The sequence below is a fragment of the Egretta garzetta genome, unplaced genomic scaffold (assembly GCF_000687185.1).
Source record: "Egretta garzetta isolate BGI_Z169 unplaced genomic scaffold, ASM68718v1 scaffold168, whole genome shotgun sequence".
Classification (NCBI taxonomy): domain Eukaryota; kingdom Metazoa; phylum Chordata; class Aves; order Pelecaniformes; family Ardeidae; genus Egretta; species Egretta garzetta.
In genome coordinates, this window is record NW_009260675.1 from 132,443 (window position 1) to 158,758 (window position 26,316).

Genomic DNA, 26,316 nt, shown 5'->3' on the forward strand with positions numbered 1-26,316 from the left:
CTGCCCCCCAGCCAGGGGCGGGACAAAGCCGCCCCCCTGTTTCCTCAGAGGGGAGCCGGGGGAGGTGCTGTTGCTTTGCTGTCCTCTTAAACGCCTGTTCGTTTTGCAGAATGTGACACAGCTGCGTTTTGTTTGGGACACCTGCCTCTTCGACTCGCATTTTAATGGCGCACATCACCATAAATCAGTATTTGCAGCAAGTAAGCAAGTCTTTTTTTACTGTTATCTGTGGGCACTGTTAGAATAGGTGGATGTATTTTTCTTTGCTGGAAGTATGTTACTTTGCCTAAGAAATACAGCCTAGAATGTGTGATGTGGTAAAGAGGTACACTTCTTAAGCCTGTCTTAAGTATACCGGCTGCGTGCTAAAGATGTATACCTGGAATTTCTGAAAACTGTGATGGCTGCTGATAATGGGTAGTGAAGTAATTAATGTGTAAGAACTAACGTGGTGGGATTGTGTGTATGTGCAGTAACAAACGCAGCTCAGGGATTCAAGAAGTACAGAAGTGCGGTGTGTATGGCATGGAGGATGGAGGGGCAGGAGCAGGGTCACAAGTATACCAGCTGGACTGAACTTTCAGTGACAGGCGTTTAGCGTGACCACTCTTACTGCTTTTTTCTGAACCGTCATGTTTTCATCATTGTTACCTTACTCGCTTCAGTCAAGATCAGTCAAGTCAAACGAGTGAAGAGCACAAAAAGAGTAATTGTTTGCTTTTTAATCTCAAAAATGGAGCGGCTGAGATCTCTCAGGACAGTGATCTGCTCTGAAAAGTCAGCATCTTTTCCAGTTGACAGTCCTCGTGATCCTCTGTCTGCACCCTCCTTATCATATACACTGCATCTGTGCATTTGAACTGTGTGCATTTTCTTAAGTTTTTACACACCCTTCACCAATACCTTATCTCTTACCAAAAAAGCCATTTTGCTCTGTGTCAGACTTGGACACTTTACTGGCAGAATGGACACTCACCAGGTGAGGATGGAAATCCAAAGCAGTGGGTAAGGAAATGACAGCAGGATGCATAAAACTTTAAAATGAAGACAGGTAGATTGAAGACATAGCTGTCATACCAAAGGCAACGTCTGGTACTAGCATCTGTATAGAATACTTTTGAAACCTGTCAAGACTGTAAGTGTTGGGAAAAAAAGTTTAATTCTGCTTCCTGCTAAAGATAACTCCATGCAAAAAATAGTCTGAGCAGCTTATTGTGACATCAAGCTGGAAACTTCTTCAGCTGTAAGAAGTAGTTTTAGGTACTACTTCTTAAGAGTTCCTTTCCCACTGCTTGTGCTTTATTTGTCATATTTTTGTGTCCTGATAGAAAGAAGAAAAAAATCTTTTTGCTGTTTGGAAATCCTGTACCAAATGGGAAAAATCAGACTAAAATAGCAAGGGAAGCAGCAAAAGAGGGAAAATCAACTGCTTAAACTCGTTAAGAGATTCATGGGTTTTTTTTTTTTCCAAGTAAAGGAGAGTTAATTTTGTGGTTTGGAAGTAGTTTTTCTTACTAAATGTTGAATTCATACGAAATACATTTGCAAGTCCTGATTCATGACATACAAATTCCATGTGCAGCATTGCAAACAGTAATACTCAAGACTGTTCATGCCTTCATGTATGTGTCTGATGCCCATAAGTCCAACTGGAATTGTAAAAAGCTTAACCAACTCTGGTTCTCAACTGCTGTTTTATAATGCTATAAACCCATGTAAGTTGTTTGGATATTCTCTGGTTTGCTCGTATCCTGCAAATAAGGAAAAAAACCACAATAGTGTTCCCCCCACCTTCTGCCTTATACCTTTTTGAAAAACTGGTGTATTGAAAGTACAGTATTGATTCATTCAGCTTTAAAGCTTTAAAAACTCACATTTGGGCTGGTATTGATGTGGATGAACCCTAGTAACAAGAAGGTGACTTCTGTAGTCATGCGTAAATACATTGTATGGCTGCAGCTGGGTTTTATTCTGTAACGTGGCTGTTTTCTTTGGTAGGTGCAAGAAGCCATTGATACCAGAGATGGACAATTTTGTGCAGAATTGGTATCATTTAAACATCCACATGTTGCAAACCCAAGGCTACAGGTGAGAATCTGTTTTTGACCTTTCTTTTGTTTTGCTTTCAGTTTTCCTAGCTCTCTATATGGGTTCCTTTCCATTGGAGATAAACCTCAGAAATCTGTTTCACAGGCCAGAGCAAGATCCCCTTGTGGGTTTGTTTCTCATTTCTTCTTACAAGGATATTATATGTTTCCATTTTTTTCCTGGATGGCTTTTTGTGTTATACTTTGAATTGTTTTCTGGGTAGATACAGTCTTGAAAGTCCCCTCTGCCCAGGTCAACACTAGTTAGCAATGTGGCACGGTGGAAGTGACTATAAAGAGAAAACCAGTCGGTAGCAAGGGTCCAGTGCTTGTGCTATATACATTTTGGATGCTTTTATTTAAGGCTGGCTCTAATCAGGTTCTGGAGGCAGAATGCACACTAGCAATTCATTATACTACTTGTGATTATTAATATAACTTAAGGTTCTGATAGATAGCAAAGGCATGTATGCATAAAACTGCCATGACAAAATACCCATACAGTCTTCCGTTTCTGGTGCATTGGATGTTCCTTTAATGTTTCATTGATTTATTCTATATTTAGCTTCCGTCTCCAGAGGAGAAGTGTCAACAAGTTTTGGAACCACCATACGATGAAATGTTTGCAGCCCACTTAAGGTAAAGATGGACCAAGAATTTTACATTGTGCCCACAGTTTTGAGGCATCCCGCAGGGATGGGGAAGGATATCCTTAAGTTTACTTAGTTATTTTAAAGGGCTTACATCTGAAAACTTGTATTTATTACTCATATAAATAATGCTGGAACTACAAGAAATAAACACCTTTTCTTTCCTCTCCATGTAAAATTTGCTTTATGTGCCTGGCAGTCATCTGCATACAGCCATTGATACAGCTTTGGTTTTGGTGCTTGCTCTGCGTTTACTAGCTACACAAGAATTTAGAGTGAAATAAGTAAGAGAAATAAATATTTTTAAAAGGGAATTTCAGTCATAAAAGTACCCTTAAGACAGCTTTAGGACCTAAGTAATTCCGTGAGGCTTTTATTTAAAAAGAGTTTCTGCATTAACACAGTCTTTAGTTCACTTTCAACAGTCTTAGATTTATTGTTTTTTAATCTATGCTAATCTTGGTGAAAGTTTCAATAAGCATTAGCATATTACAGTTGATATTGTGCATATTATACAAACAAATCCCTGTTCTTCTCTTGGATCAGTTTCCTACATTTATCAGGCTTAGTGCCATGTAAAAATACTGGTTCCATTTTGCTAGGAACATTTCTAATCATATTTCTATGTCTCTCTTAAATAAACCGTAAAGCTCTATGCCTATTAGGAGGCAAAAAACCGCGCCTTGTCTTGCGTATTTATTTTCTGATGCACTAATGAACCTTTTCTTTGACAGGTGTACTTACGCTGTTGGAAACCATGACTTTATAGAAGCATACAAATGCCAAACAGTTATCGTCCAATATCCTTTTCCATAAACCTTGTATATTGTTTTTAGATTAAATATATGTCTTCTTGTAGAATAAGTTGTCTTCACCCCTTTTAAAATCTAATAGAATACAATCTGCTTCCAAATACACTTCAGCTATTTATGTTCTTAAGCAAGGAAATCCAGAAACACTGTTCTTTCATCTGTCTGTAAGAATAAGGAGGAATCTGTCACTTGGCTCTAAAATACAAAATTAATTACTCACAGAGTATAAGAGACCCTCAAATCATTAATATACATCCCAGCTTGTACTTGGCTGGAGGGGAAGATACTGATAAAGCAAGCTGCTAGCTTATCTCTAAGCAACCAATGTTTCTCGCAGCTGCTGCCGCACCAAGGAGTGTGTGGCTGTGCTCACGTTCTTCCCTACTGTGTCTTTGCATCCTGACTCCTCATCTGCTTACTGCTTTGTTGGTTTCTGCCCTTTCATGCAGTGGTATGTGGTACCATACAGCTGCTGGGTTTTATATCTGTGCTTCGTTTCATAGCATTTTAAATTCTCCTAAACGGAATACATCCTTCTTGCGAGCGTTTCAGGCACATAAAGAGGAAAACTGGTGAGTACCTCAGAGAGCTGCTAGAAACTAGCCTCTCATCTTTCACTATCATAATACCATAGCTGTCAACTAACATAAAACTATGCCTATAGTTTTTATTTATCCCCAGTAATTCTTAAATGCAGCCTAGTTGTTTTTACTGCCTGTTTGAGATTTTAGATCCAAAAGTGTGAAAACTAAACATCTAAGTTTAATTATGTAGAATGGTGCATACATAAACACATGAAGAATTTGTTCAAAATGAGATGGTATTTTATTAAAGCCACTGTAAAAAATGTTTCTGAATTACTTCTTCCTCCAGTGTAGGATTTCTGAAATGCTGAGATCTTGAAGACTTTTACTTCTAAAAACTGCATCCTACTTTACTGTATACTTTTCTAGTTTTGTGACCAACTAGCAAAAAAAAAAAGTAATGCTTGTTTCTCATGTCTTACTTATATTGCATGATTTACAAGTGCTAAGTATACTATGTTTAACTTTTCCAGGGCTTTGCCTATTATGTATGCTGTAGCACTCGATCTTCGAATTTTTGCTAATAACGTAAGTAGATCTGATTAACAGCCTCATTACTTTTATCTGTTAGGAGTTTCCATGGTGGAAATATTTTAGACTTTATTACATAGCCTAATTTTGCTCAGTACTTCTTTAACTCCTCATTTAGGATTTTGTTGACACACTAAATTTATCCAGTCCTGTTGATAAACTAGGTTGCTCAGTCTGCCCACCTCCCATTTGCAGCTTGAACTAGAGAAGTTCTGAGAGCATATGAAGTGATTAAGTACTGTCTTCATAGAGTAGCATGGTGGTACAACTCACTATTTCCATGTGTTATCCTTGGGATTTGGTGGAGTTTTTATAAGGGTGGAGATATCCCAGGCAACTGAGCTGATCTAACCACCTACCACATCTGAAGCGGGAAGTTTCTGCCTCCTTTCCCCTCTTCCAGCTGTGTGTACTGCTTTTGATGCTCATTGGAGCCCTTGCTGAGACCATACGACTGCTGACAAGCAAAAAAGCCCCCACAGAAACCAAATTTACATTCTTTTTCTCAGGCTAGTGAATTGAAGCAGCTTGTGTAGGGGTCTGTCCAAAGAGAGATGCTCGGCCAAGGGAAGCAGTAGGGTTGTGATCTTGCTCCTAGTCACTTTACCTGAAGAGGTGAAGATAGTGTTCAAGTTAGGTTAGAGTTTGACAATATCCGCTATTTTCAGTGTTTGTCTCCTCAGCACTTTCTTGTGCCCACCCACCCACAAAACAACACATTTGGCATGCTTGCATAGAGAGTATTTCTTGTGTGTGTGTGCCTGCCTTGTAACAAATCTCGATTTTCAGTCTGAATGAGGCAAATTTGTATATTTGAGAAGCGTGAGACAGGACAAAGTGTGATCAGTCATGTTGGAAGTGTTTGAACTCTCTCTTCTAACCCTAGCGTATTCAAAGGATATGGATACAGAGAAGACTTCGGCAGCAAAGGATGCATTTCCATTTCTTTTCCTTACGTTTCAGCTAGTGAGAATGCAAGCACTGTAATAAAACTTTTTAGAAAGTACACAGTAAATATCTACTCGCTATTTTTTTCCCGCACTCTTCTTTGTTGTTTAAGTTGTGCATTAATCAGTGAACGGATCTTTCCCATGTATTAGCAACTCAGCCTTTTTTTCTTGCTGCTGTAACATAACTTTTCCATTTCTTCTGAAAATCCCAGGTCCTAGCAGTGTGTGTTACTACTAGAAAATGTTGAATATGGCTTAGAAATCTAGCCCTCGTGGCTGTGGATAGAAGCTTAATTATAAATTCTAAAACTCAAACTCCGTAACTGGGAAATTGTTTTAGTTTGCTTTTGTTCAAAAGACTTCTTTTTGCCAGACTCTTGGTCTTTGAAAACTCGCATTGAAGTGTTAATTCTCTGATTCAGCTATCAGATGGTCTTGAATTTAGGTTTCTGAGCACTGCATTAAGCTTAGTGGCACTAAAGGTAATAGCGGTCAGTGCTACTTTCAGAGGGCTAGCCTCCTGTGCATTACGTTTGGTACATGTTCGGAAGCTTCTCCGAGTGTTTTCTTTTATTCTGTGAGCTTGACTACTTTCTAGATTTGGGGGATAGCAGGCATGACAAATATATTGCTATAAGACTTTGTAAAATGCCATATTAAGGAACTAAACTGTTTACAACCCAGTGAACCAGGATGTAAAATTACACATTATGTCTTGCTGTGTAATGATAGGCGGATCAACAGCTTGTGAAGAAAGGAAAAAGCAAAGTTGGTGACATGTTGGAAAAAGCAGCAGAACTGCTGATGAGCTGTTTTCGAGTCTGTGCCAGTGACACGTAAGTGAAAGATCCTCTATAAAACTTGCACTATTAAATTGTTAAGAACTTAATGAGCATTACATAAGAATTTCCACTTACTAAGACCATATCTGGATAAGAACAGACGCTTCTGAGGCTCGTTTCCTCTCATTTGTAGTCTGTTCTCTCTTGACTGTTAACTACAGCTGGAGAGGCCTCCCTTCAGGCTTAACATTCCTAGCAGATGTTGTCGAGAGGGACTCATGATGTCCCCATTTCTCAGGAAAGATCATTAACACTATTGTGCCCTGCTCAGTTGCGAAGTTTGCTTCATTACGGTTAGATGGAAAAGAGGTGACTCTTTGGTTTCCAGTCTTAGCAATTTTAACACTTCCGAAGTGGAGAAAATGCTTTTTTCCCCCCCATCTTTCTTTCACCTTGAATATTATAAGCAACTGCTATGCTAGCATGTGTGCACTGCACCTGGGGAGATCGAACCCCATGCACCAGTACAGGCTGGGGGCTGACCTGCTGGAAAGCAGCTCTGCCGAGAGGGACCTGGGAGTCCTGGTGGATGACAAGCTGACCGTGAGCCAGCAGTGTGCCCTTGTTGCCAAGAAGGCCAATGGTATCCTGGGGTGCATTAAGAGGAGTGTGGCCAGCAGGGCGAGGGAGGTTCTCCTCCCCCTCTACTCTGCCCTGGTGAGACCCCACCTGGAGCACTGTGTCCAGTTCTGGGCTCCCCAGTTCAAGAAAGATGAGGAACTCCTAGAAAGAATCCAGAGGAGAGCAACTAGGATGATAAAGGGACTGGAGCATCTCCCCCATGAGGAGAGGCTGAGAGAGTTGGGCTTGTTCAGCCTGAAGAAGAGAAGACTGAGAGGGGATCTCATCAACACATATGAGTATTTTAAGGGTGGATGTCATGAGAACGGAGCCAGACTCTTCTCAGTGGTGCCCAGCGACAGGACAAGGGGCAATGGGCACAAACTGAAGCATAAGAGGTTTCACTTGAATATGAGGAAAAACTTCTTTCCTTTGAGGGTGACGGAGCACTGGCACAGGCTGCCCAGGGCGGTTGTGGAGTCTCCTTCTCTGGAGATACTCAAAGCCCGCCTGGACGAGGTCTGTGTAACATACTCTAGGAGAACCTGCTTTAGCAGGGGGGTTGGACTGGATGATCTCCCGAGGTCCCTTCCAACCCTTGTGACTCTGTGATTCTGTTTGACCCTGATGCAGATGAATAATATTTTGCCTGACACCTTTTCATTATGCTGAGAAGAAATGTAGCAGAGCTGTTCAAAATTTAAGATGGGAACACATCTGTTTTGACAGTACTGGTATGGTTTAAGAGACACAGTTTGGCCTTGACTTTTATTTTCAGACACCTATTTTTATGCTAAAAATCCATGAAATATCTATGAAAAGAATTTACCATAAGGACAAATTAATTATTTTCTTATAATGTTCAGTACTATTTTTTTTTCTTTTTTCTTATGACAGTCGAGCAGGCATTGAAGATTCGAAAAAGTGGGGCATGTTGTTTCTTGTGAATCAGCTGTTTAAAATTTATTTTAAGGTAGGGTTCAAGTCCGGTAAGCTGTGTTTTGTATTTCATATTCTAAGTCAAACCCACCCCTTTTATATTATACTATGCATCTCCACTCTCTGAGTAAAATGCAATTAATTTTTTTTTTTTAACAGATCAACAAGCTCCATCTATGTAAGCCCTTAATTAGAGCAATTGACAGCTCAAATCTGAAGGATGAATATAGTATGGCACAGCGAGTTACATACAAATACTATGTTGGACGCAAAGCCATGTTTGACAGTGACTTTAAGCAAGGTACTGTGTGCCAGTAGGCAGATTTAAAGTCTTGCTGCTTGGTGTGAAATCTGGCTGATGCACCTGTGTGACTCAAAATGTGTGTAAAAGGTGCGGTTGTTTGAATTGATCAAAGGAAAAGTCATGCTGAAAGATCCAAGGCCCACAGGCTGCGTCAGATCCGATCAGAGATTACATGACACTTCTAATTGTAGTATATGCTCAGTTTTAAAATATTTGTGTCAGTGAAGTTCTCTGTAGTCTTATGCATTGCGTGCATGCATAATAAGATGTATGAGCATCCAAAAAAACTAGGTTTGTAAAAGGTTTCCCAAAGGAGGCTTTGCGACTGGCTTGTCCTCTTCAAGTTGCTGTACGCCATGTAAGAAATCTTCAGCAAACCGTACTGTAGAATTAGTTTTGCAGTGCATTGATTTTTGGAAGGTGTAGAAACTGATGATTCACTAATAGAAATGCCTTTAGAGCTAAGGTGTACAACTCTCATCGCTAACCCAAGCACCTGACCAAAATCTATTCTGGAGCTGGTTTTGTCACTCTAAACAGTGTCTTCTGCCTGTCAAGCTTGTCATTTTTCTCCCTCGGTGAAAACTGATGAGAGACTTTCATGTTGTCATGCCGTGTGATCTCTCTGGCATGTTTCTGCAGCTCAGCAGATGTGTGCATCACATGCAGCTTACAGCCTCAGAAGAACCTAATTGTGAATTTAGAAGAGTTCTGTTTATCAGCACTCCTTGAGATTCTGCCCTCCTGTGTAGTAGCACAATAGTATTACTGAAATGAGCTGAAAATTCCAATATTGCTTGTAATTGTACCTCTGACATCTAGACCTTGACAAGTTTTCTTTGACTTTCTGAAGGAGGACTTATTTCTTTGATAATACTTTATATTTTGTTTGAATCTCCAGTAATTCTTACACCATTTTTCTTAATGTATTTTGATTGGTGTGATTCTTTTTTTCATTTCAAATATCTTGTGTTCAAGCTAGAGATGGACATTGAGCACAGTATTTGGGTTATGGTTTTAATCCGTTTTTGTTATTCACCCATGTTAATAGCACTTTTATTTGTGTCTGCAGCTGAAGAGTATCTGTCATTTGCCTTTGAGCACTGTCACCGCTCAAGCCAGAAGAACAAAAGAATGATTTTGATCTACCTGCTGCCAGTAAAAATGTTGTTGGTGAGTAGATGGTAGTCTTCTAAATAGTTTTTTGTGGGCAGATAACCAAACTGATGCTTAGTACTGTTCTTGTTTTTTCCCTTACTGGAATTCACAGGCTATCTGTGCCTGACCCCCATAAGAGCCAGCATATGCACACTTTGTTGTGTGAGGACAAAAAGTGTTGAATTGTCATTTGTAGTAACACAGGAAAGGAGGAAAAACCAAACACTCACACCCCCCTCCTTTCCCGCTACCTTCCTCCCCCCCCTCCTAAAGGTGCAATCTGGGGTTACTTCTGTAATAAAGATAACTTTGAGTTCTTTGGAGAAGCACTTAGCAGTATAACTTACGTCATATAGCAGAGTGCCTGTCTGGTTGGTGATCGACTGCACAGGTGGGCCAGGGAATGTGGGGATTCGCTACTACAAATCTGTCTGCTGCTTTCACCTGGTGAAGGGAAGGAGGATGTCCAAACAGATGGCTGAAGACTGTTGAGCGGGGTTTGCCACAGGAGAGAAAGGATTCCTAGCTGGGTTCTCTGCACCTTGTACATTTGCCCATTCGAGGCACATTAGAAGGGTTGTGAAGTAGAGCATTTTGGTTTTGAACAAATCAGTGAAGACTGGTTACTTTTTCCTCATTTCATCTTTCTATTTAAAAGAATTAAGCACATCTCTGCTTCTTGTTCCTGTCCTTTCCCATGTGCTGTCCTGGCATTTGTGTATCCCTGAGTTAGTGGGATTGTGCTAACCATTAATTCAGTACAACTGAGGAGATAAGAACTAGATTTTAGTTTCCTGTTCCTGACCCTGTTACCAAAGTTACTACCCATGGTGAATGTTGTCAATCAGCTGCTTCTATGAGTTGCCATCTTTCACCTTTGCCCCAACCTGTTTATGACCATCCTCCCTTTTCCATTCAGCGCTCCCGTTCCAGTCCCTTGCAGTGTAGAGTGGGTAAAGGTGAAGCGTAGTGGGTATGATAATTCGCTTCTGGTTTTCATTTTTTATTTATTGACTTTCTTACTGGTTGCTTTCAGATCAATCAATGGTAGAGTTGATAACAGTCTTCCTAAAAACTTTGTCCCAGTCTTGACTGGGTGCCTTAAACTGATGGGTCTGTTAGTGCCTAGAATTACTGTGGCTTTTCTGGAGCAGTTCAAGTGTACAAGAGGCACTAAAGAAACTGGATAAAGGTCATTGTTTTTACAGTTGCTTTTTTTAATCAGAGCCCAAACATTAACACTAACCTTAAACTGTACTAAAATAGCTTGGATGGTTTTTTTTATTCCTAGCAGCTCTCAGTAACCATGCAGCTGAGTTCTGCTCTCAGCTAATCCTCCAACCAGGAAAGGAGTTACCAACAGCACAGCATGATGGTAACTAAATTTAAAGTCTGACCCAAGTCAATGTGCAATCTGATCTCTGCTGTGCAGGGGGGAAAAAAACAAGTTTCTTTTTGATATTGCAGGTGGTTCAGTCTTACCTGATCTAGCAATGAGAATTAATTTTGTTTCTTTAAATTTAAACTTTCTGTCTGTCTTTTTTGTTTGCTTGTTTTGTTTTTTGAGAGGACATTTTTATTTCTGCATGGAGGCATAGTGAAGAAAAAATCTGGTACAGGCTGAGCTAGCACTTCACAGTGCTGAAGCGCTGCTTGTATTATTAGTAATGCTTGGGATTCCGGCAGTTCTTCTGCTTGCAAATTAGATCATACAGCCATGACATAAAATTTGGATCTGCCTAGGCCTCATGTCACAGGATCTTGATTTTACAAGTTTTGATAACTGTTCCCCAACATTAAGAAATACTAAGAGACTCCCTAAACCACGATAAGTAGGTAGTTATTGTGAGTTGATCTACAAGGTGTTTGGCAGGGGCAAGGAGGTTGTCTTACAAACACTTTTATTCACCTGTTGTTCTGTAGCAAAGAAAGAAAAAGTGGTTAAACATTTGTCTTTAACAAATGTTGTTACAGCTTACTAAATTACATTTAAAATGCATTTGACTTTATCCTGGAAAACTTGGAAACTGTTTATTTTTCAGGGGCATATGCCAACAGTTCAGCTCTTAAAGAAGTATGACCTTATGCAGTTTGCTGAAGTAACAAAGGCTGTGAGGTATGGTGATTATTTTATTGTGGTGTGCGTTAGTTCAAAAAGTATTAAGTAAAAGGTATTTATTTGGGATGATTGAGGAAGGCAGGGGAGGGATATTGCTGCCAAGTCAGACAATTTCTTTTCATGTTTGAGTGAGACCTTCTCATGTTCTCATTTCTTCTTCCTGGCAGTGAAGGCAATCTTCTCCTACTGAATGATGCTCTGACAAAGCATGAGACCTTCTTTATTCGATGTGGAATCTTTCTTATCCTTGAGAAGCTGAAGATCATCACGTACAGAAATCTCTTTAAGAAAGTGTAAGCATAACAAAACCTACTTTTTTGCAAAAGCAGATTTAATATGGTTTCACCTAGGACTGAGAAACATATATGCTGCTTAGTTCTTTCTGAGAGAGCTGAATTCCTTTTAAAGTGAGTTTATTGTAGAAAGGCCATTTTTCTAAGAACTAGAATTTTAAGTGATTGTTTCTCAATAACATTTTTTTCCTGTTGTTCCTTTCAGATATTTACTACTCAAAACCCATCAGCTATCTCTAGATGCCTTTCTGTTTGCCCTGAAATTCATGCAAGTAGACGATGTTGATATTGATGAAGTCCAGTGCATTTTAGCTAACCTTATATACATGGTATGTGCTGACCACTTGTTGTTTGGTCCTTCCAGACTTCCGACAGTAAAAAAATACTGGGTAGAGAATAAAAGTTTATTAGAAAAAAATGTCAGGTTTTCACATAACAAGGTTTTCTTGTGTAAAAAAGTTGATTCACTTGTGCCCCAAGTGAAATGTTTTCATTTGCCCTGAGGAGTTCCTTTAGTTCCTGCCTCTTTTGCAGGAATCAGTTACAACTGAAGTTGGATTTTACATTACAAATCCAGTACTGACATTTCTATAGATGCATAAATACTGATTTAGAAATACAAAAGTTGTAACTGGGACCAGAACAGATTTGTTCTTCTGTGTTTGAAGTAGGAGACTCCTGACATTAGAAAAAATTAAAACCAGATTTCTTTGGTTTTGTTTCACGTTTTGTCTTTTACTCTAAATGGATCTCAGTTACTCATGAACAAATAAATATGGCTTGAGATTTCTAATAAATCGGAGGTTTTGGAGCAGCATTGCAGCGTCAGCAGGGAAACGAACCACTTCTCTGTTTCTAAAACATTATTTGGTGCGTTCTTGGAGTAACAGAGGGTGGGATTTGGTGACTGGAAGATTTCTTTCGATGTTACAACGCTGCATGTCTGAAAAGGAAGTACTATGTCACTTATTTTATTAGGTTTGGAATAGTGATTAATTAAAATCCCCGTTTTAAAGTGATCAAGAGTAAATTTAGAAATGCTTCTGCACAGCTCTGTCTCTTCAGGGAAATGTAAGCAGACCAGCAGGGGGCCCTGGCAACAGGCTCTCGCTCTGACAGCACCATTAGTACGCAAACATGGCTGTGTTCCAACTTTCTGCTTAACTCTGTGAGCTGACGCTTACATAAATTGGATCCTTACAGATACTAAGTGCAGTGGTGATTGAGTATGCACACATAGCTTTGCTCAGTGTAGTCTGAAGACGGCTGAGGTTACAGGCATTGTGTTACCAGCTTCCAGTACTAATGCTGTCTTTTTCTCCTTCTGCCAGGGTCACATTAAAGGCTATATATCTCATCAGCATCAAAAGCTTGTGGTCAGTAAGCAGAACCCGTTTCCTCCGCTGTCAACAGTGTGTTGAGTGTTGCGTCTTATTCATGCAAGTGCTTTTCCGATACTCAGCTTGCCTAGTGGATACTCTCCTAATCGTCCCGAGAACATTGTAAATGACCTGGTTCATGTCCAGGACTGGAATACCAGGAACTGTTTGTGGCTCCTTTCCCAGAATGACCAAGGCTGCCGGTGTTACAAAGTGTGTTGGAATGAAATGCTAACTTTTCAGTGATGGTTTCCGCAGGCTTTCTAGATCATTCAAAGTATTTCATGAGGAAACAAAGCAAAGCATTCCAAATTCCTTCCAAACTACTTAAAGCTTTTATAAAGTACTTCGTGTTACTATTTCTGCATTTATCTTTCAGAGAGGAGAAGCATCATCCTTTGTTACTTGTGTTAATCCATTCTTCAGAGTGGAAATGATGTTTTCTTTCATGGTTTCCATTTTTTCTAGGTCTTTCCAATAATCTTGCTGATATTAAATACTCTCTTCAAGCTTTCTCTAAAAGCTTGATGCTAAAAGCTTTACTGTGTCAGTGATACTTAAGGGTTTAAGTATATGTGGGATTTTTGTCTGTAGGTGCCCACAGATGGCTATGGGGTTTCTTTGATTCTGGTAATTACTTGTTTCATTCTTATTACGATGAACAAAAGCTTATCTAAGTAACTTACTCATGCTCTGTTTTATTCTGCTTCCAGGGAAAACACTACCACTGGATCCATTATTTTAAGTGTTACTACCTTGGGGGTTTTGTTTGTTTAGGGGTGGTACAACATAACTTTGTCCATAGTGATGGGATGGTAGTTTGGAGGGTTTAAATTATTATTAAAGTAAATAAAACATTTTTTTCCCCCTCTTTGAGAGTTGGGTTTTATTTTGCTCTCTAACTGATGTGGACATGATTCATAAGGAAAAACACAGGTACCATGTGCACGGGGAAGCATTTTTTAAGTCCTACATCAACATAGACATTTAAAGGCTTGGAGTTCCCCTGGTCTTCATAAGTTTTACTTTTATGGATGCTGAAATAAGAATATGAATATTGAATCAAACCTCAGGGTAACAAGAATTAAAAAGACTCATTTCCTTCTAGCAGCATTTAAAATCCCAGAAAAACATCAATGCTTTTTCAGTTTTAGGATGAACAGCTCTAGGAAGTTCAGTCAGGTTTTAGTAAAGTAACTAGGTTTACTGCATCATGACTTTCACAGTACTGTGTGTCAACAGAAGAAGGAAAGACAAAGGGGCTTTACTGTATGAATTGGAGTTACATTACATATCATTATTGCAACTTCCATTGCTGCACATCGTGCTAAGAAAGTCAAATGGGTGTACTGGCTGCATCCAAACGTTTCCTTGCAGTAACTGGTAGGGGTTTGGTGCAGGAGGGTTGGTTGTGTTTGTGTCTTAGTTCATTTTTTGTTTAAGCCATACAATATACCTTGCGGTGTTAGTGAATAGGAAAGTTTCCAAGTCAGCATCCTCTAGTGGCCAAGATCCCAGAATACCAGTCAGAAACCAAGTGGCCTTATATTTGGTAGCTAAAAAGCTTCCTCCAGCCAGTTGTTTGTCTACAGCCTCCTGGAGGTGTCCACAAAACTGCCTGTTTGTGAGGCTCATGTTGAGTATTTGTTTGCACTCCTCAGTAGGAAGGTATGAAACCTGCAACTCGTCACCTTGAAGTTCATCACCTTCCATCCTCCAGCCACTGACTGTACCAGCCAATTTTGGAATTAGAACATGTTCTGCAAAGTCTCTTTCAGGGATGCATACAGGAAGCTGGTGGGTGTTGCACTCAATGTGCTCTTGGAGTTCTAGTAATGCAATGTTGTTTTCACCAGTGTCTTCATCATACCGGATGTGTATATGTTTCTCATTAACTTGCATGATCTTCTCAGTTCCACTGGTTTCATTATGCCCTGTGAAGCAATGACATTCCACCGCTCTTAGAAATAATTTATCAGAGACCTGAAAACTGCATGCAAACTGAAAACAGCTGCCTAGTCCTGCTGAGAAATACGTGCACTAGAGAAACTAAGGGTGCTCTTTCTTGAAACAGCTGCAGTAAAGGTAAACTAGGGATGATATCTTGCCAGCTTTTTAATGCTGTGTAGAAGCATGCATAATTTCAGGGGGAAGGACAAATACCCAACAAGAGAGGTAAATTTTGGCATGAAACCATTTTTTTCTGGGTGGGGGGGGAGAGGGGAGAGGGGGAAGCCACTTCTAAATCCACCTGGTTTAGCTTATCCCTAGGTGCTCAGTTGTGAATTGCATTTGAGAGGTAGATACCTCTCTGCTTGCCTTGTAGAGGGGTGTGGGACAGCTCTAGTTCTAGCTCAAGATACTTGACTGAGATGCTTAAAGGGGGTGACAGCAGATTTGTTTCCTCTAACAATATTTTTATGCAGCAGAAATTTTAGTAAGCTTTTTTAAAATTAGCTTGTCGATACTAAAATGTGCTACAACAAGAGAAAATGTGTTTGAGCACCTACCAGCACCAACCCTGATTTCAAAATGGTGGTGCAGAAGGGCGCACTCTGCTGTAGTCAATACAAAATTACTCTTCAGGAGCACTCCTCCACAGAAGCCCTTCCCTTCTGAGTTTAGCAGCAGGACCTAAGAAAATGCAAAAAGATGATAGATAGCACTATCCACATGAGGTTGAGTGGTGGGTTTCATGAATTGCTAGAAATACCTGCCATGGAAATCGCTCGTCATGTTTCTTCCTGGTTTCGCTTATCAGATTATCCCTGCCTTGAAGTCTCCCACATGCACATTGATCTAGCAAATGAATTAAAAAAAAAAAATCAAAACCTCATGCTGTATCATTTCAAGAAATCTAATACCTGCAAATACCTTACTGCTTCCACGTTGACTTTGAGGGTTGTTCTGTGCACCAAGGAAAAGGACAGTATCTCACTTGGCATCTGTAGTCTAATAGCTTAGGAGTGGCACTGAGCATTTTGGGTCATTGCGTTAGGCTTGTGGTGACCAGATTTCACTGTATCTGCAATAAGACTTCCTCTGCAGCCAACCATCACCACCAACTTGCTTCCTCATCTTTGTATCTGGTATCTGAATAGTGCCAAATACCTGATAGCTGTGGCCCGATCAGGACAAGGTAATCCTGGGTTTTCCATGTTCAAGCTGTCACTCTAGAGATGTGCATGTCTTTGTGCTCTGGTTCAGACAGCAGGAGTGCTTCTCAGGTGGATGCCCTGGTTATCTGCATTTATCACATTTTCTGTTCACCCTGTGGCATGGTCTTGGGTCACACAAGCTGGATTCTGTTCAGGTGAAGCTAAACCAGAAGACACCCTCCAGGAGTGCACTTAACGTACTCTCATAGCTAATGGGTGCTTAGTCCACAGGACCAGACTAAAGCTAGTCTGAAGGAAAGCCCACATGAAATGTGCATTGAGTGTGAACATCAAGCCTTCACCACCGAAAGTGTGGCTCCACAGCTCAACTCCTGTGTGGTTGCCCTACTTGCTAATATAGACAAGGGCCTAAGTATACTACTGTGGTTTTAGTAGACCTAGTTTATAAGGGGATGAAATTGAGCGAGATACCTAGTATGAGACTAGAGGAGAAGAGGGCTACTGCTTCAAACTAATTAACGTGGCAGCAAATGTTTCCCTTCATTTATCAGACCATCGTGGTGCCTGAGGGGATTCAATTGAACCTCATTCCTAAACACACAGGTCTTCAGTGGAGTTACTCTTCACCAAGCATAGGAGTGGAAAACCTGGCCCAACGAGTGATATGTAGGATGACACAAATCCTCTCTGCAGATCCATGTTTAAATGGTCAGGTCAAATATTGCTGCTTTTTCCACTGCTCTGTCACCTTGAGTGGTGGTCCCTAGATTCTTCCTTTTTCTGCCCAGTTTGGAAGGTTGGTAATATTCTCAGCCCTTGAGTCTCCAAGCAGGCTGATTGCATCTGGAGATCAGATGGTGGCCTGCCCCTCTCCCAGCACTGAGCGTGTGCCCCCCCGTACTTCCATGCTCACACCTACCTAACGCGATGCACTGTTTTTTGTCCTTCCCGAGCTCATAGCCATCAGCACAGGAGCAACGATAGGAATTACTTCCCGGGTAGCAGAAGTGGTGACATCCTTCTTTTGCTTGGTGGTGACACTCGTTTTTAGCTAGAAAGAACAAGCGGCGGAAAAGCGTGGGGAACAGTTCAGCTGGAGTTTCCTTGCACAGCTCAAGTTCTCTTTACTGAGCATTTTATGTTTACTCGCTTTGGGGACACACACAAGCACACAACTCTGGCTTGGTGGTATTTCCCACCACATTATTTTTCCCCTTGTTAAGCAGAAATTGGAGACAGCTGAGTCTCTGCAACTTCCACAGACGCATTGCGATGCGCTCACCCAGCACCAGCCTGGCTGCACCTCTGGGTTTTGGGGAATGTTAGTAGCCAAGGGTCAAACCAGGCCTTCCATGTGAACCCACAGGAGGATGCCACGGGTTTTCTTTCTGCTCTTTTAAATGAAACACTGAGTGTCTCTGCCGAGGGGAGGGGGGGACTGTTGCACATGTTAAGGAGGCAGGTATTGCTTGAGGAAGAAAAAGGCTGAGGCTTTCTGCTTTTCAGCAAAAACAAATGCATAGCTCCTATTTCTCACGCTTGTGCTAAGAAAATTGAAATTAACAGCTGCCAAAGACAGGCAAAAAGAAGGGGAGTATTAATCACCTTTGAAACACGCTCAGTTCGCGTTCTGTAGCTGAGCAAACCCTTAAGCTTCAGCACAAAAGAGGAGGAACAGCCATGTGATGGTGGATTAAGCTCACGGATGGAGAAGCAGCAAAAAAACCCGCATAAAGTCGCTTTCTAAGACTCCTGCTGAGCAGATCTAGTTCCCAGTGCTGGCCCAAGCTGTGTCACCTCCTGCGCTCCCCGAGAAGCTGGTCTGTCTCTGTCCTGTCACACCCCTTATACAGAAAATGACCCTGCCTTGCGGCAGCCAGGGCGTCTCCCACCTCAGGGGACCTGAGAAATACTGATGTAAGGGCTGGAAAGTAGAACCTGGCAGATGTAAAAATGTAGGATCTGGCCCAGGGTGTTTCACGTGCCAGAAAGCGTCCATTTTGCTTCACGCCTTTTTGCACTTCCACTGGAAAATGGTTTGTTTTCTGGAGTCCCTCTGTCCTGAGGGACTGTCCTGTGGGTGCAGGTGGCCTCCAGGGCACCAGGGTGGCTGGGAAGCCACCACAGCCCTGGTTCTTCAGGCCACGTGCTGCCTGGGACCGCGGCAGGGCAACCAGCCGGGGAGCCTGGGTGGCAGTGGGCACCCACCCGTGAAGGGGACTTGCTTCAGCCCTTTTGCTGCCTCCCCAGAGAAGGGAGGCTCAGGGGGAAGGGGCAGCCTGCGTAACCTTGGGATGCCATAGCGTTTCAGTAGGCAGGCAGCACAAATCACCCCTGCTCTGCCAAAAACTGCATGTTTCATCCTAAAAACTGGTAGTTGGCTGTAATGGAAGAGCTGCGTATGGTTTCCTGGGGACCCCCTACGACAAGATAGATAGGGCTTCTCAGAAAAGGGGGGCGACGCCTTACCGAAAGCACAGTTCTCTCCCTCGTAGCCCTCGGCACAGGTGCAGGTGTAGCCGCGAATGCTGTCCTCGCACACGCCATCGTGCTGGCAGGGGCTCGACGAGCACATCCTGCCGCCTGCAGAAATGCCGCACGAGAGGGATGGGTCACCACCGCCGCCGAGCCGAATTGCGCAGCCCCCTTCCCAGAGCACGAGCCGCTCGGAGAAGCATTGCAAAAAGCAGTTTGGAAGGAAATGGGCGACGTCTCACCGAACTGAGGAGCAATTTTAGCTCCTCAAGGAGTAATTTTAGCTCAAGTCTCGCCTTCCAGAGGTGATCCCTCAGCCCCTGGCAGGGAGGCCGAGAGGTGCCCAGAGGCAGAGCCCATTTCTGGAAGATGGATGCTCTGCTTCAGGGAAAAGCACTGACTTACAGTTCATGTGCTCGTTACGAATGTAACACAAGACTGATGTTTTAGGTCTCCCATGTTAGGCTTAAATAAAAAAATTATTAAATGCATATGTGGATAAAAAGAACTGGAACCAAAATTATACAGAGAGCACCACCAAACTAGGAGGAAATCTGGCTTTTACACATCTGTACAATTATTGTACAGCAGCTTGGACACTAGCAAGCTTAGTCTTTCTGACAAACTGAACATTGAAACCAGAGGATGCCTCAATACAGGTGAAGCACCAGGCAGAGCTGCCAGTTTCCCTTTAAGCTGCCCACTGGAAACACTCCAAACCAGTTTGGAAATGTTCTCCAAATAACTGCTTACCGTAGACATGAGCAATCAGGGAGCAAGCCAAAAAAAGCTTGACCTGGAACGTGCTGTCGAGAGGGATGGGTCACCATCGCCGCCAAGCCGAATTGCGCAGCCCCCTTCCCAGCGCACGAGCCGCTCGGAGAAGCATTGCAAAAAGCAGTTTGGAAGGAAATGGGCGACGTCTCACCGAACTGCTCCTCAGGAGCAATTTTAGCTCCTCAAGGAGTGATTTTAGCTCAAGTCTCGCCTTCCAGAGGTGATCCCTCAGCCCCTGGCAGGGAGGCCGAGAGGTGCCCAGAGGCAGAGCCCATTTCTGGAAGATGGATGCTCTGCTTCAGGGAAAAGCACTGACTTACAGTTCATGTGCTCGTTACGAATGTAACACAAGACTGATGTTTTAGGTCTCCCATGTTAGGCTTAAATAAAAAAATTATTAAATGCATATGTGGATAAAAAGAACTGGAACCAAAATTATACAGAGAGCACCACCAAACTAGGAGGAAATCTGGCTTTTACACATCTGTACAATTATTGTACAGCAGCTTGGACACTAGCAAGCTTAGTCTTTCTGACAAACTGAACATTGAAACCAGAGGATGCCTCAATACAGGTGAAGCACCAGGCAGAGCTGCCAGTTTCCCTTTAAGCTGCCCACTGGAAACACTCCAAACCAGTTTGGAAATGTTCTCCAAATAACTGCTTACCGTAGACATGAGCAATCAGGGAGCAAGCCAAAAAAAGCTTGACCTGGAACGTGCTGTCCAAACCTTTCTAAAATTTAAAACTTCATCGGAGAGGTTAACTTCAGCCAGTGGGCTGCCGTAATTGATATCAGGGACAGAAAGGTGAAAACTCTGCCTGGGAAAAAAAACCCAACCTCCATCCTCTTGAGCTATGGGCATGTGTATCTTTTAGCTTTAGAGGTATAAAATACTGGCTTAAAGAGGTTAACACCTTCAGCCCACCTGCAGTCAGATGCCACCAGCATACCCCAGCACAATTTAAATCTCCTGGGAGGGTTTTTGGGTGGGATGGGGGTGTCTCATCAGCACAGCTGAGCAGGTAGGGTTGACGAGTGAGGACCTCCAGCAGCAGTGGTGGGGAGCTGGAGCTAGGGAAGGGCTGCACCTACAGCCTGAAGCAAGTTAGATGGTTTCAAGCCTCTGTAAACGCATGCTCAAATATGGAGGAAGCCTCAAAAAATGTCTGGGGTCAGATGAGGTTCTGTAAGACTGGGGAAAAAGTAAACCTGTCACCTAGCTTTATTAAAGGAGGGAAGAGAAGATTCAAGGAATTACAGAGAAATGAGCACAATTTCTGTTACTGGAAAGCTATGGGAATGGTGAAAGAGTTTGTAAGCACCCAGCAAAATAAGAAGGTGGTAAGTAGCAACCAACATGCATTTTTCAAGATCAAATAATCCAAACCAATTAAATCTAATTGTATTATAGATAAGGGACCTAGTAGGGGATGAGTGAACACCATAGAGTAGAAATGCCTCAGGTGACTTTGTCATTAAGCAAGCTGGGAAAACACAGACTGCTGTAAGGCATGCACAAAACTGTTTGGAAAATAATGTTTACAGAGAGGTTATCAATAGTTAAGTTTGCACTGTTAATAAAACAGGGTCAGGGACAAGTGTGACCTCAGGCCAAGTGCCTTGACAGCGCACATCCACGCTAGAGCATGATGCCGCTACGTCAGCTTTGACTTGAAGAGATCAAGGTGGAGCAGGGCAAAACAGAGCCAAAGCGTGACCCAGCAGTTAGATGGGTGCTCAGCCTTTCTCCCTTCCCTCCTTTTATTCACAATGCAGATTTACCCACTGTACCCTGGACTATGGAAGAAAAGCAACATGGGTACCAGAGGTCTAGAAAATGAGATTTTTGGAAGACAGGATGAGAAAATGGGTTTGTTTAGTGAGGAGGAAAGAAGCCATGGAGATGCACAGCAGCACTCTTCAAAATATTAGAAAAGATACCACAAAGAAGAAAACACATGCTGCTGTTCTGTAGGAAGAAGGCAGGAGATAATGGCTTTTAATTACAGCAAGGAAGCCACCCCTGAAGCCAGTAATGCATCCTGATCATGGCTAAGCTGGTTTGGATGGACTATTCCCAAACAGTTGCCCTTCTCTCTTCAAAGGCTAGAGAGGAAGCCTGCATGACATGCTTAGTACAAACATCCGATGACTGAAATCAGAAGTCAATCCCACCCTCACAGAAGTAATGAAAGGCCAGGTGTTTAGCATCATTCTTCATAATATTTACATCACTGATGGGCTTCTTCTAGGTAGCGGTTCCCTGAACTCAGTGTTTTAGTGGCTTCTGCAGAAAATTAATACTAACTGCTGGTTTTGCTACCTCCTTATCGACTGTCTAAACCTAAGATTAGAAATTAATAACAGCTAAGTAAAAAACCAAGAAGAAATCTTAGGACAAGGCATGCGGAAAAGAGGGAGGACATAAGGCACAGTCACTGTAAGCTGGTGCCCCAGCCTCCTCGTTCAGCCGGCATCTAGTTACAGCAGCCCCTCAGCTTTTGCAGATTCATATCTGGCCTTGCCAGCTGCCAAGGGATGATGCAGTGCCAGCTTCCAGAGTTTGCAGGCAGCCCAGTAGCTTTTAAGACCTATTTATCTCACTCAGGTTTAAGTGCTGGGTTTGTATTTGGGAGGTTTTGCTGGTAAAGCTGTGCTGCCCTATTGTATCAGCAAAGCAGATTTTTTCAGGTCCCAGCTTGTTTCGGTACAGCCTTAAGTTCAGGGAAAGGAATAATTTATTTACTATGATAATATCTACTCACCTTCAACTTTTTTATTCACTTTGCAATCTTAAATGTTTTTTCCTATTTATGTTTTTTTTTAATCCTTTCACATCAAGTCTTTTCCTCCTGCTTTACTACAGACACGACAAACAGTGACTGGGTGTTCCTTGCAGGATAAACTGCTAAAAACTCTCAGAAAACCAGCATTGGACTGAATCACAATATTCATAGTATGACACTGCTATGAAGAAGAGAAATCAAGAGGTCAGCTTACCATAGTAGACATCCCAAAATATTTTCTGAAAAAAAAAAAAAAAAGAGGGGGGGAAATTAGATTTTAATTCTCGAGTAATATCATCTTCCATAAATATTTTGGTAAGGCAAAAACATTATATGAGAGAATATCTACTACAGTTTAACATTTACACAGTTGCACGACTGCAATATTCTGCCCTGTCAGCAAAATTTGAATGAGACGGGAGGGGGTTTGCATCCTGCTCATTTTATTGTTTCTTAAGAAGCTGTAAAGGAAAAGAAACACTTTACAGGCAAGAGGGAAACAGCCGAATCCTTTAGCAATGCAGCTTCCTGGAAAAACTGGCCGGCCATCATCTCTCTGGTGTGCAGTGGCCTGGGAAGTGACCCCGTCCTGTCCCATCTGGCCTCCCTTGTCCCCAGCAGGTGCTTCTGGAGGCAGAGGGGACAGCAGAGCTGCAGGTCACCAGCATTGGTCACCACCCTCATCTGCCCTGCTCGTCCCTGGGTTCTGCAGCTGGATCCACTGGTGCTTTCCCCGAGGGGACACAGACTCACAGACTGGCAGGGGTTGGAAGGGACCTCGGGAGATCATCTAGTCCAACCCCCTGCTAAAGCAGGCTCACCTAGAGCAGGTTGCACAGGACATCGTCCAGGCGGGCTTTGAATATCTCCAGAGAAGGAGACTCCACAACCGCCCTGGGCAGCCTGTTCCAGTGCTCTGTCACCCTCAAAGGGAAGAAGTTTTTCCTCATATTCAAGTGAAACCTCTTATGCTTCAGTTTGTGCCCATTGCCCCTTGTCCTGTTGCTGGGCACTGCTGAGAAGAGTCTGGCTCTGTCCTCATGACATCCACCCTTGAGATATTTGTAAGTAATTTTGAGATCCCCTCTCAGTCTTCTCTTGTTCAGGCTAAACAAGCCCAGCTCCCTCAGCCTTTCCTCATAGGGGAGATGCTCCAGTCCTCTCCCCACTCCCTGTACCTCCACCTCCGTCAGCTTTCCCCAAAGGACTGGGATCACCCATGGGCAGCCCAATGGCTGTTTCCCCTGCTTTCCCTGTAAACAGTCTCCGGACAGATTCCCATTGAAGAGCACAGCATCAGGCCAAATGTGCCAGAAGGGCCTCTTCTACAAGGAGACTCGTGGCCTCTTTCTATAGGTCCCACTACTCGCTGCTGCATAGCTTCCCTCCAACCCAGCACCCCCTTGCCCCTCCTGGTCCCTATAAGGGATGCTGAAGCTGTATTTTCCATGTGTGGTCAGGATGGGACAACAGCCATGTGCTTCCACAACATAAGGCTCAGGACACATCATTTTCAGAAGAGGACTTTAAAAGTATCAGAGCTGACCTCTGCATTTCCATTTTGACCACACTTGCGTTCTACCTGATGGGGTGCAAAGCGCAAAGGTTTCACATAGAGAGAAACCCAAACAAACGAGGCGGCTGCGGGGCTGAATTTGATAGAAAAGGACCGAGGCAGTAATTTTTAATACCCACACAGGTAAACAAAATACTTACAAGCATTTCATCATTTTCAAATACTTCTCTTGCTTCTTCATGCGTACATCGCTCTTCAAGGCATTCCCTTTCCAAGCTACCTTGGAGGACCTCCTCCAAAAGTAAGGAACTGGCACGCCTCTGCCTCTTGATAACTCTGTTTGCATCGTCAGCCGATAGAAACACTGAAATGTTGTATGACAAAATGCTAATATCGGTACTTATATTCATTTCCTTATACACTTTCACCATTTTTCCCCCCATTTTTTTACAAGATCTTATTAAGCAGCTGATTTTAATCATGAAGAAAAACCTTCTGGCTGATGCAGGGTTTCAGGCACGTTAAACTCACATACTGAAAGAGCCCTACTTTCTTAGCCCAAACTCAGCTGAGGAGTCGTGACCTTTTTCTTTTGGGGAGAGCCTGACCTGCTCCCAAGCAGAGGGAATTTGAAGCCCTTCCTAACGCATTTTTTTCCTGCACCAGACAGACAGAGCAGTGTTGCGGGGGCACGGCCAGGGAAAAGGGAAAAGCTTTATCATAAAGGCAGAGGCTATTTTGTAAGACTGCAGGGGGCTTTCAGACTTGTCAGTAGAAGTGAAAATCATTTGTATTAATTTATGATGATGGACCCAAACTGATGCCCTTCAGTCTTAGTTCACAGGGATTTTTTTGCTGAGTAGCAATAGCGTGACATGGCTGAGTTCTCAATCAAATCTCTCTTAGAGAGAATAAATAAAAGCTACCCCTTGGCAGTGCTCAGTTATGAGGGGTATATCATATACCATCCTTTACCATCTTTACCATCCTTTACCATCTTTAGGGAAGACACCATAATCATTTTGATTTGAGTAAAGAGGAGGAGAGATCAAAGGCAGGAGAGTTACCAGAGCTTAAAACTCCTCTTTGCAATGATGCCCGCAACAAAAATTGCCAGCCAGCCAGACGGCCAGTGCCGTGCTGGGGCCTGTGGCCTTTGACGTTTAGCAGTATGTGGCTGCGGGCATTTGTCAGATCTCCTGGGCTTGGAAAGTAAACCTGCTGGGGAAGGGACTGGTTTTTTTTTTTATTTTATTTTATGCAGAATTTGGGGGCCCAGCACTGCTGGGCACAAAGGTTGAGATAATCGATAATATTAGAGTTGGAAAAAGTGGCGGCAGTAACAAAATTATTCTGAAACTGCATACAAGCACTTCGTTATGCTTTTGAAGGATATCTGATAAGCAACAGACTTGCATGTGACATTAAAAAAGAAAAAAGAAAAAGTGTCATGATTGTGTTTTGCATTTTAAAGTGCTGTCTGACACCCCAGTGCACGTTTCTGCTGTGCAGTGGTTCTGACACCTCCAGCATAACTGGCAATGCGCTTCTGCTGCTGCCAGGGGTGTTTTGACCTCCTGAAGCAGTCACCATCTTTTTCTTCCTTGCTCAGCTCCTCCTTAATATTGACAAACCATGGAGGATTAACACAGAAACATAAATTTCTTCAAAATGTAGCAAACATGCATCTCAGCCTCTTTCTTATTTTTTATTTCAGCAGCCACTAGAAATATATAAAGCAAAATTCTCTTTACTATCTGGGGCACTCTTTAAGAATGATAAGAAAAGGCAAAATATCACCCTGGTGTAAGTGATGGTAATTCAAAATTACATTGCCTTAGTAACCTGCTGAAGTTTTTACTTAGCTATATGAAGAAAAACCAAAACCCAAACAAGCAGGAGAAATGCAAGGAAAATAAGGAACAGTTTTCAGTGCTGCCACCCTGTGCTACGAAGTGATCGCGATACAAGGTACAAAATCATCGGTGTGTTTCGAAGAGCAGTAGCACAAATCAGAATTAAAGCTGCAACAAAACAAAGGCCATACCTGTCTGCTCTGTCTGAAGGGAAAGGGCAGAGAGAAGGAACAACATTGTCCAAGAGCACCTTGCCATTGCCACCCTCTCAGCCTAGTGGCTGCCTGCCCGCATTCCTACAGCCTTTGGGGGAAACGGCTACAGGAGAGGTGTCGAAGTTTAAAGTCCAGCTGCTCATGAGAAAACAAAACCTCTAAGGGCAAAGCCTGGCCTCAGTGTCAACACAGGAAAAAAACAAGCAAACAAAAAAACCCACCAAACCAAAAAACCCAACCAAACCTTGCTTAGTGGTGTGACAGTGCCCTGCCCTTAGCGCGTTGGCTGAAGGTGGAGCAGGTTTGCCAGTTCTGCTGAGAGCTGCTCCAAGATTTGGGTATTCCTCCCACCCCCCAGC

At 42.6% G+C, this 26,316-nt stretch overlaps 2 protein-coding genes across 2 annotated transcripts; one reads left to right on the forward strand and one right to left on the reverse strand.

The window, feature by feature from the left end:
* The first annotated feature begins 25 nt into the window (after nt 1-25).
* Nucleotides 26-13,648, forward strand: PCID2 (PCI domain containing 2). Its single transcript, XM_009645731.2, has 14 exons — nt 26-200; nt 1,999-2,088; nt 2,653-2,726; nt 3,472-3,537; nt 4,080-4,121; nt 4,607-4,661; nt 6,347-6,450; nt 7,915-7,990; nt 8,116-8,257; nt 9,333-9,433; nt 11,461-11,534; nt 11,705-11,830; nt 12,036-12,159; nt 13,162-13,648. Exons 1-14 carry the CDS (start codon nt 165-167, stop codon nt 13,249-13,251), a joined length of 1,200 nt encoding a protein of 399 aa, XP_009644026.1. The 5' UTR covers nt 26-164; the 3' UTR covers nt 13,252-13,648.
* Nucleotides 13,649-14,631: 983 nt separating this feature from the next.
* PROZ (protein Z, vitamin K dependent plasma glycoprotein) lies at nt 14,632-26,000 on the reverse strand. Its single transcript, XM_009645743.1, has 8 exons — nt 25,934-26,000; nt 24,087-24,250; nt 22,585-22,609; nt 18,798-18,911; nt 17,248-17,379; nt 15,923-16,008; nt 15,720-15,843; nt 14,632-15,143 (listed from the first exon to the last, which is right to left on the reverse strand). Exons 1-8 carry the CDS (start codon nt 25,998-26,000, stop codon nt 14,632-14,634), a joined length of 1,224 nt encoding a protein of 407 aa, XP_009644038.1.
* Between the last annotated feature and the right edge of the window lie 316 nt (nt 26,001-26,316).